Here is a 15,016-nt window from a genome sequence, read left to right as displayed (position 1 = left end):
AGGCCGCACCCCCCCATCCCTCCCAAAAAGAAATTCTTGGAGTTTTGTCTCTGAATAACCTTGTGCTCTTTTGATGAATCTAAGCAAAACTTTCTATGAACTTATTTGCACCCATTACATTGCCGGATGACTGAAAGTTGTGCTCCATTTGGTCAAGGAGGTGCAAAGAAAAAAGTGGGGGGTTCCAAAACACGCTTGAAATCCAGTGCTTTTTAAATAGTCTTTAGTATTTCAGGTCGGTGGGAAAATGGCTGAACAGATTGTAATGACATTTCACAGCAGTGTATATCAGACTATGTAGATAATTATTTTTGTTATTGCAGATGATGTTATGGAATTATTAGAAATTATAAGGGCCAACAACTTGGTGATATATTGAAGCACAGTACTACTAAAGTAGCAAAAAAAGCCCAAAAAATAAATTAGACTGCATGTTGTGTAAAGTTTCAGATATACTACATGAACATCTGAAAGTCCCATGTATAGTCACATGCTAAAAGAAACCTATAAACAAATATATAACAAATGGAATACGTATTAATCTATGTTTTCTTTGCATGCTCAGTGGCTCACAAAATAAAACTGTCCCAACAACCAAAATCGAAAACTATTTTTATTTGCACCCCTGTGCAACAAAATGAAAAATGCCCTAGCTGTGAGCCACACAGACTATGTGGAGGACATGATAATTAGCCACTAGGAAACAAATATTTAACTTTTTAAAATAATATAAATGATTGCCTCTCATTCACTTTGGCCTTCCAATGTAGCACACTCCTACTAAAAGTAGCAAGGAAGCCTAAAGAATAAATTAGACTACATTTCAGGATTACTGCGTGAACAACTACAATACATTTATTATCACATGATTATGTAAACCAATAAAATCCATAACAAATACAATAGATAAAAAGAAAGAATTCACATTAATTCTTATTGTTATTCTCTAAGATAGGAATTCCTCGAATATTAGCTCCCTAATTACTTTCCACCCATTTGACGAATTACCACAACAATTTCCAGACCTATAGCGTTTTCTGCATTTTAAGATGATGTACATTTTTGTGGTGAATCGTTAAGGGGAGTGTAAAGATAAAAGGAGGGTGGGGGTCCCCAAAACGCTTTCTTTCCACCAATGTATTTTCCCTAGACTATTGTATTTGACGTAGTATGGAAGTGTCTGACTGGATTTACATGAAATTTGGTAGGATTGTACATTATGGTGCAGAGATGATGCTTTTTGTTTACTGCAGTTAAATACAGTATTTCTAAAGTTAAAAGGCATTCTTACTTAATGATATGTCACTGCAGTACTCTCGTGGAATTCCACAAAGTTTTGTGAAACTACTGCAGTATATCTTATGGTTCCTATTATGGTAATAAGACTGCGTGTTTAGGGTGGCAGCACCACCGAGTGTGGGAGACTGAGTCAACCCCACACCACTTGGAAGGTGTCGGCCTAGCTCCTGGCTAGCCTGCAGTGCCTCACCCAACCCTACCAGGGGAGAGGTGGTTTGTGTAGTAGCCAACACTTTTTTCCAGACAGGATGGGTAATTCAGGTGAAGTACAGCTAAAGAAACATTTGGAATTACATGTTTTTGTGGACCACATGCATGCATCAGGCAGTCAGCAGTTATTCACAAAATACCCCCTTGCATCCCTCTCAGAGGGACCTTTCACTATGTTAATGTTCTCCTTTTTTATTCACTATCACATGGTGAGGGCCCTTACATTTTTTTCTCTATCTGTAATCTTCCATGAAATATTTTCCTAATATATACGCCATTTGGCATCTCTGTTCTCTTGTTATGTTTTCACTTTTCTACGATGATGATCCCTAAATCATTTTCAGATTTGACAGTCGAACTTAGTAGGTCAAACCGGGTCTTAAACCTATGCGTTCATGGATTGTGAAAACTAGTTTAAGCATAACCGTTCTCAAACAAAAATTATCAGATTCAGAACTCATCTTGGCAAAAGATCCACGTTTTTGAAACTGTGCTGTTGTAGTGTTGATAATTAATTTGGTAGTTACGTGGTTTAGTTGACAATATATCTCTAAATCCAGTAGCAGCTCGCTGCCCTCTGAAGCGGTGGGGCGGGTGCAGCGTTGGGAGGGTTATTTAATAATAATATATATATATTTTTTTAAAACATACCTCCTCCTTTGCTGCGTACTGCACCGCTCCTCTTTCCCTGGCCACTGCAGGCACAAGCTCCCAGCCTGCCCTGCGGCTAATCCTGATGCTGCTCAAAAGCAGTGTTAGGATTGGCTGGGAGGGCCCAGCCAGGGCGCTCCCAGGCAGACTGGAATCCTGTGCAGGGGCTGGCGACAGCCTACTGTGCATGTGTGTTTGGCCAGCCCAAGACGGCCTGCCAAACATACATGCACACTGAGGGGGATGGCTCTGTACACTTCCCTCATGGCATGTCACCCCAAAGCCCCACCCCTTTACAAGAAAACGATAATAAACAAAGTTTGGTATTGTTTTCTAGTAAAGGTTCTGCAGTTGCTGCTGCTGGCAGGGGGCTGACGCACCTCCGCACCAATGGAGGAGCCGCCCCTGTTTAAATTCAGAGGCAAGATTGTCCTGTGGCAATCACAGAAAAAAGGAAATTAGATTTAAAAGTAAACTTGAGTCAGTCACTGCAAAGATGCTTAAAAACATTTAAAGGATTGTAGAATTTATAACTTCCTCTATATCCTGGTTCTCACTAAAATTTTCCTGTATTCGGCTGTCTTCCTAGAATGTTCTGGCTGTTTATCTTAGTGGTGCTAAACCTTTTAAATCAATGTAATGCCAGTTTTACAGTCAAATACGATTGCATCCAATCTGGGCCATGCCTAAATGACCCATTACACTTTTATGCCTTAGATTAAATAATTTCTGCCCTAAAGAACAAGAAATTATTTGTCTTCCTTTAACTCAGTGCTTGTGTTGATGGTGTATGAATATATAAATGCAAAGAACTTATCTGGAAAACTATGGTTACTTGGTAGGTATCCTATCTACTTGTTGTCTTCCTTAATCACATTCTTGAATCTCAAGCTATGCCCAACAAAGGTAATGAATAGTATTAATATAGAGATATTTTGAAGAATGTTGCTCTCATTATGTTTCTGTGGTTGTTAAGAATAGTTATTCATGGTCAGCTTTGTTAAGCCTTTGCCTTGTGACTTATTTAACCAGTTTGGTACATAGTAAGCTGCTTTCTTTCCTTTCCTTAATTTATAATGTTGAAATCACCTAAGGTCAGTTGCATTTCAGCCCATGCAATGAGCTCTATTACATACTGTTTTGAGCCTGATCAATGTGCATGATGAAATAATAATTTCTGTAATCTAAGGTGTGTGTTTAAATTTTCACTCTTTGCTATCTTCTTTCTCTTCCTTGTCCTCCTCTGCATGCTCTACATTGTCTTTTTTTTCTACTGACCTTGCCTTTATCTTGGTCCTGTCTGTGCATGCGTGCTAACCCCAGGAAGAAGGAACCATTTTTCTCACTACAACTATCACATACACGAAGGTAACTACGATTTTGATTTCTTTATTTTCATGGAAAACAAGTAGATTATCATTATCGCCAGCAACTAAGAGAAATGAGTTGATTTATGTGCCCCTGAAGAATTAATCTTTGAGTTAACAGTCTGGCAACTGTAGAGTTGGAGATGGGGCTTTAGTTCTTCTCCTCTACCATTACACTTCTATTGGTAGATAGAATAAGCTTGCTTAAAATTGTGTTTAACTACTTGATGAAAATATTATCTTTCTGCGAAAATATATTTGGTCAATTTTTTCGTGTATTCCCCCCCTCTTTCCTTTACTCTGATCATTTTTAACATATTTCACTTTTGATGCAGATTTTGTGGGCATCTGCTAGACACTCACTAATATATATGGATTCAAAGGTGGGCAGTCCAGTCCTTAAGGGTTGCTATTTGCCTCGCACTGGAAGGATGGTCTTTAATGCTGTGACTAGAGCCTGTGTGTTTGTTCTCTCTCTCTTTGACGTGTATGAGCAATCCAACCCGTCTCCCCCACACCCCTTTTATTAGAACAAACGTACTGGGTGAGGACTTGATAATGAAGCATACCACATAGAAATGTGGATGAGAGTCTGCTAAAAATGGGAGTTATGCCTCTTGGCAGGCAAACAGGCCAAGCAGCTCCGAGGTCCATAATACAAGATGGCAGATATTGGCCCTTTGTCACAGTCATTACTTTGGCTTGTTTTTTTCAGGCCTGCAGTTTACTCAAAGCCCTCCTGCCACTCCTTGCTGTGTTAACCAGACAGAACCGTTTGGTCCTCCACTAGCACTCCTTAAGTGGCACAACTGAGAAGACTGCAGGCCTGAAAAAAACAAGCCAGAGTGATGACTGAGACGAGGGGCCAATATCTGCCATCTTGCATTATGGACCTCGGAGCTGCTCAGCCAGTGGACTACACGTTCCTCACATTTGCTTCCTTCCCTTGCTGTCTTCCTCCCACAGTTTTCCTTTTAAACATATCTTTGCCATTGTGAGAGCAGATCTAGCTTGAGCAGAAAGACTGGGTACATTTTCCAGTAGTCAGAGGTCTGCTTCACATACTGTATGATGTAGTTATTAACTTATTTTCATTCACTCTTTAGAGTCCTGGGCTGTAGCTAATCTGAAATTCCTTTTATTGTATCTATGATTTTTATCTTTTTTTTTTTTTTTTATCACATTGACGTTTTTCCTGTTTTTTGTGTGGAATGGTCCTGTATTATCTTTCTGTTAGAATTTATGTATGGAAAAACACTGTTCTGTAATTTATAACTTTGCAAACAGTATGCTACGTTATTAAGCAAAGTCCTTAATAAAAAAAATGGAGTGAAACAAAATATTGCTGACATTAGATGATTACAATCCTAACAGTTTTAAGAAAAGACGGCTGAGATAGACTTTAGAATGGAAAATGAAATGCCAAATCCTCTACATCATTCATACCATAGAGAAACTCCTGTCTTAACCATACAGTTGCATCCAATACTAACTTAAATGCTCAGAAAATTAGTGTTTTAAATGACATTTTATTAAATATTGTTTTTCACCATGCTTTGTAAATTTATATTTTTTTCTAGGTTTTCTTTTTGTTAAATCTCTCTTCATACTTCAATAACTAATTCTATGACATTTCAAAATATTCACGGTAGTCCTATGCAGGGTTTGCCACAGTAACATATAAACCCAGTCCTAACACAATCATTCAAACCATTGATTCATACTCCTCAAAAAGATTACTCATCTAATGCAATACTCACTTATGTTTAGGAACCACGATTCATATATATTTTGATTCATACCAGATTTTATTTAATCCCCTAAAATGCAGTCCTTGTGTGCAATCCAAGATCAATTTATTATGTAAATATACTTCATATGGCTACATGTTTTAATCATTTCATCTGTTTACTTAGATTGCGTGGCTATATTATTTATTCTACATGTGTTTCGGCACAAATGCCTTCCTCAGGAAAGCCACAATTTGATGGGCCGAAGTCAACCTCCAAACACTTGCAGGGACACAATGTATGTCTGTGAGCATTCATCAACTTCTACTAAAAAATGTACAATACAAATTTGGAGTGAAAAAAGAAACCTCCACCTACCCAGTGTGGCTATGTGGTGCTTTCGGGCTCACTATTTTATCAAGGAATGCTGTGACCCCCATTCACCATGTTGTCAGTGCCATCCTGTCATCCTATCTTTGCAGATACAGCTTGGCAAGAAACTGGAGAGCCTAATGCCATTGGCCTTAGTTCCTCTGTCGACTTTTACACCTATTCTAGAAGAGCCTGAAGTAGCTATATTTGAAAGGGTAGTATTAAATAAACTCAAAGATATAACTAGAATCATTCCAAAACCTTCCCTAACCTTGAGGTAGAGGAACCGACAGCTCTGGAAGCGAGATCTCAAAACACAAATCTTACGGTTAAGAGCTGTGACAAAGGAGGAGAAATTGTATTAATGGATAATGAGAAGTATATTAAGAAAATGAGGGCTGTGCTAACGGAAACAGAGCATTACTAAAAGAATGTCTGTTATCCTACAGACAGAGTTAGCAAGAAGGCACAGAAGTTAACCATCAAAGCCCTTGGAGAAGGTGTCACATGCATAAAGGAATGTGGGTTTTTGAATGTGACCAATCCCTGGAGGATGACCAGCATAAATGGGGTACCTAAAATGCACAAACATTTGGCAGATCCAAGTTTACACCTATTATTGCCACATTTGGCTCAATCACAGAGCCCTTATAGAAATATGTGGTAACGTTTTTATGTCCGAAAGTGCTCCGTTTATAGTCTTATATCAAAGATACAAGACATACGATTTCCACAGTAGAGAACCTTGGCTATAATCAAAATAGTGAGATCTTAGTAACCATTGCTACAGAGGCACTGTATGGTAAAATCCCACAGGAGCCAGCAGTTAATGTGGTGGAGAGCTTTATGACAAAATATCTGAGGGAGGGCCCTTGAAAGTTTATTGTTGAGTGCTTGGAGATTGTTTTACAAGAAAATGTTTTTGGGTTTGAGGGAGACCCATTCTTGTGAGCATGGAAGCATAATGTGCCCTCAGCATAGCAAATATATTTAGAACCCAGTTTGAAGATAACTACATATTTAATGAGGCAGCACCATTTTGGAATCCATAAAACACTAGTGAGTATACAGCAACAAAATTTTTTGGGTTGAGCTTTCGAGACCTGTTTTATGTACTTTAGCATACACTTCTTTGTGGGCTTAAAGCCCGCCCACTACTTTACATTTGTTTGTTTCAGTGTCCTTTAAAGATCCTTGCTTGCTAGTAGTCAGTCCTTCCTCTTTGTCTTTTTGTGTCTTTCATTTCCTTTCACTGAGCAGGGAACAAGTACTGTATCTTTACGCTTTGGTTGTTTATCTAATCCTTTAAGGGACTACTTTTTTATTTCTGTCCTGCTCGTGTTGGACGAGAAATGAGTTAACAAAATATACAGTTGATTTATTAAAAAAACATCTGGAGCTTAAATTAACTGTGGAATCAGTTGACTTGGGCTTTTATCCCGGTTCTCTATTTTGACTACATTATGTAATCTTGGCCAAATCTGGTAATCTTCATTAATGTGAATTCTACCTGAATAGTCAGAATAATTACACTCTACTCAATACCCCATAAATGCACCCCACATAAAGCCACTCTGCTACTTAGCAACAATCAACATAAGTACACTCCACACCACGCCAAATAATTCCAATAGGCATAATTTCACTCAACACCACACAATTCAGCTCCGTACATTTCCATTCCACGCCACATATTTCAACAACGAACCATATAATTCAACCTCAACAACACAATTACACAACACACTGCATACATCCAATCCACACAGTTACACATCATAAAATTCAACAGAAGACCACAATGAAACTCCACTACATACCACTCCATAACACACAAAAAACACTCCATATAATTGCACTCAGTGAAACACAAACCGACTCCACATAATTCCAGTGCACTCAATACCACATTATCCACATAATTCCACTGCACACCATGCCACATACATCCACTCCACAAATCCACTCCACACTACACTATTCCAGGCAAAACAATTCCACAACTAACAATTCTAATCCAGCCCACGAAATTCCACTCCACACCACGTACATCCACTCCACTCCATAACACACAGGTAAAAGACATTAGCATTTAAAACGCCAATAGCTCCAACTCTCGCAAAAGTGAGACCTATTGGCTTTGCCTGTGCTTGTTTTATATGGGTGTGTGATCATGAAACGTTGATGAACTTCATTGAATTGAACAATTTATGTGAATACAATCCTAGATTTATACCCTACAAGAATAGGAACAATGCAGAAGTTTTAAACATTCTGATCCTACATAGAAAAGGTAAATTGGAAGTGGACATTTATGCTAAACCAACAGCAAGGAACACGCTGCTACATTTCAACAGTTATCACCCTGGGAACCCGAAACAGGGCATAACTTTTGGCTAAGTCTTGCCACTGTGCCGTTATTGCAGTCACATTTGATATTTCATCAAGAAAGCAGCAATCATGAAGGAGATAATTTATAAGTGTGGCTACCTGAGGAGTCTAATACGATTCTGCAGGGGTTGGCTTGCTGTGCTGGGCTTAAGTGATGGTGTTGCTGTGGGGTTTGAGTCTTTTCCTCTGCCTAGGGATATTAGTTGTTTTTGCCACTTGTTTTCCTCATGAGTGTGGTGGGGTGTCCCGATTTGAAAAAGAACATCCCGGAGTTGCAAAGCCGCGATAAAGAAGTCACTAGAAGTGGTCGCACGTTGGGGGGAGCCAAGGACCCCTGCTCCTCCCTGTGCTTTAGCCAATGCTTGTAAGGCCCAGTTAGTCCCCCTGTGCTTGGGCTAATGCAGTAAATTCTGCCCAGCATGCTGCTTCTGATGTCTCATTTGTTTTGGCCCCTGGTTTCAGGGTTTCTTCATTAGAGAATAGCTCTAGGGAGCTTTGATCTTCTCTCACCATAGCCCTGTGTTGCAACAGTTATTATACTCTTTTGCGTTCGTTTCTAGAATGACCCTGTGGTCATCATACATAGTTCATTTACTTTTGTCCTTAGTTTGCCTGCCTGTGCAATGCTGGTCCCCATTGTGATATGCTAGCCAGACCTGAGTGCAAGTGCCTGGACCCTAACAGTGTATGTCGAATTGGCTATATTAAAATGGAAATGGCTAACTTACCTGTAAGCCTCTAGAAAATGGTACCCTGGGCATGTAAGTTAGAGGAGTATCCCAGGATTTGCAGCACTAATTGTACCACCCTGAAGGTCCCCCCAAGTAAAACAAGTCCACAACTGCAGGCTGGTGGAGCAGTCGTACACTCCTAGCCCGACTTTGCCATTGCAAGCAATGCAAAGCCACCACTTTCCATGGACACAAGTGTATTCCATCCCTCTGTTAGGCCTAACGAGTCATAAAGGAAGTGGCCAGCATATGCCACAGGCAGAAAACGTACTTTTGATGTCCTGACAGTAAAACTTAACCATTTTAACTGTGGAGTGACTTGGTCGTCCAGTTGGCTAATATAGGGCTACATGCTGAGCCCTCAGCAATGCTAACTCCTGAGGGGGGGCAAACAAAGTGGACGCTCCACAGTATCAAACAACTTGTTACATTAAGCCTGACTTGTATCTCAAGTCGAAATTAATGTAACTTGTTGCAGTGTGCAGCTTTAGGAAAGCTGCCACTTTGTTGCCTTGAAAACCTCACATGCCCTCCTTGGCACACATGGAGCCTGCTCAACGAGACATCTTTCTGCCATCCTGGTGAGACGTGCCAATGACTCTCAGGAAGGCGAACAATGGGGGATTGCAGGCCAGGGAGTTCGCACCTCCCTCCTGCAGGAAGACACAATGTTAGTCCCAAAAGGCATGCTTCAAAGTTAAAGCTGCGTATGAAGAGCAGTTGTGGGACACCAGAGGGGAGGGCTTCCTCATTTTTGTGGAAGTGGGCAGAATGGTGCATCCTAGGATAGCCAGATGCCACACTCCACAGGAAGGGGTGACTAGGTGGGAGGGAACCTGGTAGTCCATTGGCTACCAACTGAATCTTGCCCTGAGGCAATTTTCCGAGTATAACGGGCACCCATCTTAGAACTTGAACAACTCAGAAGAAGGACCAAAGGAAGACTGCCGTGCTGCACTGAGGAACCAGCAAAGAGAGGCTGCACCTGGTGGATAACAAAGAGAGAGGCTGCCTGTTGTGCTTTGGTCAAGGAGAATTAATCCCCATAGCCCAGTCAAGCCAAGAGAACTCCAATGGCCAGCTGACTGCCTCCTTTTCGCAGCACCAAGGACACAACAGCTGAAGAAGTCTGCTGGGGCAGGTTCATAGCCCAAAGTCTTCAAGCCGCCGCCACCACCACCACTGTGCACCACAGATGGTCAGAGACTGGCGCACAGAGTAGCACCTGAGTTCAGAGTCCGGTAGTGCGGTCACTGGGACACTCAGAAGGAAAGTTAGCGACCCAGTAGGGGATTGGCCTTTGACCGCAACAACGGGAAGCTGGACTTCGGCCAGACCAGGTAGGACTTCGTGGGACCGTCACCCCTGTAAACAGGACCCCACATCATCTTTGTGGACCTAGGTATCGCTGCAGATAGACCCCCGTCGACTTTGTTGCATCCACAGCATCTTCAGCATCCTTCATTCCATGCATCAAGACCACTCCATAGGAATCCATTGCAACGTGGATGATGTGCCTGGAACTGTTGAAGGACTCTTTCTCTTGTGAAGGTAACTGTTTTTGAGAATCTTGCTAACCTTGCACTTGACTAACTCCCTACCTGAGTTGGTTACCCCCACGTACTTCTAACCGACTTCAGTGACGCTTACGTTTTCTCTGAAAATGGTTTTAAGTGTCCAATTCATTGACTTTGACAAGACTTGTTCTCAGTTGAGAGAAATGTCACTGATTTATTATTGCTTGTAAAATCTATATCTCCAGAACCCACCAGGGCTTTTTTTTTGGTTCTAGTGTTTGAGTTCTTATAAAATTACAACCTGTTTTTATAAAATAGTATCGGATTTCTTGAGCGTTGTTTTCTTCAATTGTTTTGGCGCTGTTTAAATGCTTAGCACTTGTTCTTCTGTGTAAGCCTTGCTGCTCAGTGCCACAGCTACCCAAGATTGAGGAAACAGTTGGGAGCACACTGCCTCACACTCCAACATGCAGTTTTCCCCATTGCATTATGGTAAATGCAGAAGAATATCATGTTTATTTAATCTGTAGTTTTTCACCTTAGTGGGTTCAGCTAGTGCTGTATATCTCTAGACACGTTTCTGGGTTTAGCTCTTCATCAGTAGAGAGCAGCAGGCTTTTCTACTGGGTTGCGGGAAATGCTTCCAAAGTCCTCTCAGGTCTCAGTACCATTCACTTGCAAAACAAGTGAGAGGTTAATGCATACTCTTTTCCATCTTTTTCCATTCTTTGGTTGCTATCTTCTCCCTTGGTTGTTTTGGAATATTAAGTGTTTGATCTGAGAGCAGTAGAGCTAATTACACTTCACAGGTGCAGTCTGAACCTCTCAGTTGCTCTTTGCTGAGGTTTCTTTTTATCACAAAAAGTCTGTGACAGTACTCTGATGTTTGGTGTTAGAAATGGGGTCTCTAGTTGGCAGTGGTTTGCACCCTGTCCAAGTAGGTACCCTCACTTTGGTCAGGGTAAGGCAGTCCACAGCTAAGATAACCCCTGCTCACCCCCTTGGTAGCTTTGCACAACCAGTCTGGCTTGTCTCAGAGGCAAGTATTTGAGCACACACACAGTAACACAGTAAAAACACCAGAAAAGTACTCCTCGCCAGTTTAGTAAAACAAAACCAAAATGACACAAATCAAACACACACAAATAATGCAAATTTTCAAAGATGAAATGTTAGTTTAGTGCTTAGAAACACAATAGCTCCAACTGAGGCTATCACAGCATTTTGATGGAGTCGTTCCCAACAGTCCGACGCCACTTCGAGGAAGTGCAGGTCAGTCATGGAGTCAGATGGACCCCAGGTACAGAACCTTCGAAAACGGTGAGGAAACAAAGATGTTGCATGAAGTCGGAAATGTGAGGTGTAGCTTGAGCCGGTGCAGTGCTGGTTCCTTACTGCTACTGGGGAGGTGTGACATCAGTTTGTTACTGCTGAGCAGGGGAGGTGAGGCATTGGTACTTTCCGGTTGCAGGGAATGTGATGCGTAGTCAGTGGTGAGGCTTTGGTTCTTTAAAGCCCAGCAGGGTCAATGAATCCAGCAGGTCAAGGTGTCACAATCACACCATGGGGCCACAGGCGCTGCGGCAGAGGGGGGTGTCACAGACTTTGGTGACCTTGCACTTGGGAGGACTTCGAAGGTGCAGCAGCGGTATCAGGCCTTAGTTGCAAGTCACGATCATTGCACTCAGCGGGGACCAAGGCTCAGGTGCAGGCAGCAGCGCCGAGTTGGATAGCAGCGCCAGTTCCAAAGTCGGTGTGGAGTCGATGTGCTTAGTTTCTACTTGGTTTCACCAGAACTCACTTCCAGCGGCCCAGGAACTGGATTTGGCACCACTTGGCAAGTCAGGACTCTCAGCAAGAGAGCCCAGGTACTAGCAGATAAAGTTTTTGATGTCCCTGAGACTTCTTAATAGGAGGCAAGCTCAGTTCAAGCCCTTGGAGAACCTTGGAAAGCAGGATGTAGAAGGCAAAATCCAGTCCTTTCACTCCCAGGAAAGAAGCAGCAGGCCAGCACAATAAAGAAACAGGCAGAGTAGCAGTCCCTCCTTCAGCATCCTGCTTTTCTTCCTGGCAGAATGTCCTCAGTCCAGAAGTGTTCTAGCTCTGTGGTGTCAAAGGTCCAGTACTCATACCCTTATATGTCTTTCAATTAGGCAAACTTCAAAGAGAAGTCTTTGCAGTAGAGAAGACCCTGCCTTTCTCTTCCCTGGCCCCAGACACACTCCAGGGGTTCGGAGACTACTTTGTGTGAGTACAGGCACAGCCCTATTCAGGTGCAAGTGTCAGCTCATCCACCACTCTAGCTCATGAAGACCCATCAGCCTGTTGATGGGCCATCAGGGTATATAGGGAACACCTCTACTCGCTTTGTGTGACTGTCTAAATTGAATATACAAACTGGCCACCAGCCATCCTGACCCAGATGTGTATTCAGCAGACATGCAGTCATAGAATGGTTAAGCAAGAAAATGCCCATGTTCTAAAAGTGGCATTTTCTGACTCATAGTTCAAAAGCCGACTTCACCAAAATATGTATTTTAAATTATGAGATCAGAGACCCCAAACTCCACATCTCTATCTGCTTCCAATGGGAAATTAAACTTGAAATGTATTTCAAGACAATCCCCATGTTACCCTTTAGGAGAGAGAGTCCATGCAATAGTGAAAAACAAATTTAGCAGTATTTCACTATTATGCCAAATAAACCACACAAGTACTCGTCCTTCCTTTTAAATACACTGCCTACGTTAGGGGTGACTTACATGTAATAAAAGGGTTTAGGCCTTGCAAGTGGGTGCACTTGTCAGGTTTTAATGGCAGTTAAAAACTGCACACACAGACACACACTGCAGTGGCAGGTCTGAGACATGTTTGCAGAGCTACTCGTGTGGGTGGCACAATCAATGCTGCAGACCCACTAGTAGCATTTGATTTACTGGCCCGGGCACACCTGGTGCAATACACTAGGTACTTACTAGTAAATCATATATACCAGTCATGGATAAACCAATCACCAATACATTTTAGGAAGAGAACATATGCGCTTTAGCCCTGTTAAAGGGTCCATATTCCTACAGCCAACCAAAACAAGTCAGAAAAAATAGGAGGAAGAAGGCAAAACGTTAGAGGATAATCCTGCAAAAAGGGCCAAGTCCAACACTTTGCTATTGTGACTTCTAAGTGAAATACACTGAGTAACTACAGGGAGTTGAACTAAACAAGTAGGCAGAATCTGCAGCCTCTACCTTAGATGCATGGACCACCTTAACATGTTTGAGGCAAGGCTACTTTTTTTCATATCCTCGCCTAATTCTCTTCACCCTTTTTATGGCCCACTTACTAGCCAAAATGAAAAATGCCACTGGATTCATAATGCCGATTCCAAAGAACAAAAAGCTGCTTGGTTCTCTCAGCAGTGAAATTGTTGTGATCTGCAGGACATTGAACCTTATAAGCCCTTCTTGATGCTGGACCATGCCAGACCATATATGGTATAATTTGAAAAAGTAAACTAATTTACTTGAATAGCTAAAATTAACTGTAAATTATATGCAGGAGTCTAATATGATATGGGAGCATATGCGTTTGTAATTATCAGTATGTTTTCTTTCTGACAAAAATGTAATCGTGTGTGCAGTTTCTTTCAGATTTGATATTTACAGCCAACACACTAGATTCATTGAATTTTAGTTATACTCTCGCTATCAGCACCAAAAAAAGAGAATGTTAAAGTTAATTACGTTTCAGAGATACCTTTTTAAAATAAAGATAAACACTAGAAATATCCATGCCAGGGAATGCCTATTGGTAAATATTTAACTTTTGTTAATTTTGCTCTCCTTAGATGGCTCTGATTCTAGAGATAAACCAAAGCTTTATCGGCTGCAGTTAAGTGTCACTGAGGTTGGAACAGAAAAGGTGGATGAGAACACCATCCAGGTGAGTGTATTAACATTTTGTTGGAGCAGACTCAGCTGTTTAATTTTTTGGTTGGTTTAGATGTCAGTCTGTATTCTGTCAGGTCATTAGATTCTTTGACCCATGTGTTCTGTGATGCAGTCTTTTATGGCTGCATGAATGCTGTGTGTATGCATATACATAACTTAAGAGTCCATGTATTTAGTGTTTAGATTTGTTTTCCAGAAGGGAGGTAGTAAGCACAAATTGAAGGTAAAACAAGATGTAATGTTGAGCTCACAACGGCATCTATGTATTCCACCAAATACCATTTGCTAATTTGGACTTTAGCAGTTCTGTGGTGTCTCCATAGCATTTCACATGGCATTTAGCACTATATAGATCATTTTGTTTTATTAAGCCACATAGTCATACAGACCACTATGGGCATTTTTGGTGGCAGGATAGAAAATAGATTATTCTCACAAGTGTATAATGAGCTCTCTTGTAGAGCTAACTCTTTGCCTATTACTGCTCTTCTGTGAGTTAGAAGCAAACCTTCATATCCATCAGGTTGCAGTGAAAACATCGCACTGATTTCATCTGAAGCAATAACATGTTTATTGTCTTTCGTCATCTCTAAGAGAAACCAGCTTCTGGGCGGGGGTAATGAAGGTATTTATGAGCAGGCATAGAATTTGAATTCAGGGACAACTTTTTCTCTTCAGCCAAAAGGTCAGGTGTACCTTACAGACCTATGAAAGGTGCCATGCAGATGTATTGTGCTATTAGCTTAGATGTGAATCTTTTGGTGTGGCCCACGTAGTAGAATGCGTTAAGGAGGTGGGTGC

General features: G+C 41.4%; 1 protein-coding gene across 13 annotated transcripts in view; it reads left to right on the top strand.

Moving 5' to 3' along the window:
* Positions 1 to 15,016, top strand: part of AFDN (afadin, adherens junction formation factor) — a 1,710,163-nt gene that overhangs the window by 461,288 nt on the left and 1,233,859 nt on the right. For 8 of the 13 annotated variants that reach the window (XM_069234921.1, XM_069234919.1, XM_069234920.1 and 5 more), the window contains exons 9-10: positions 3,484 to 3,528; positions 14,113 to 14,207. In XM_069234921.1, coding sequence (XP_069091022.1) covers positions 3,484 to 3,528; positions 14,113 to 14,207 — 140 coding nt within the window. The remainder of the gene's footprint in view (positions 1 to 3,483; positions 3,529 to 14,112; positions 14,208 to 15,016) is intronic. The other 5 variants (XM_069234923.1, XM_069234922.1, XM_069234930.1 and 2 more) reach the window with 1 other exon arrangement.

The sequence above is a fragment of the Pleurodeles waltl genome, chromosome 5 (assembly GCF_031143425.1).
Source record: "Pleurodeles waltl isolate 20211129_DDA chromosome 5, aPleWal1.hap1.20221129, whole genome shotgun sequence".
NCBI classification, from domain to species: Eukaryota; Metazoa; Chordata; class Amphibia; order Caudata; family Salamandridae; genus Pleurodeles; species Pleurodeles waltl.
Note: the sequence above shows the minus strand (reverse complement) of the source record. Positions and strands in the feature narration are given on the sequence as shown.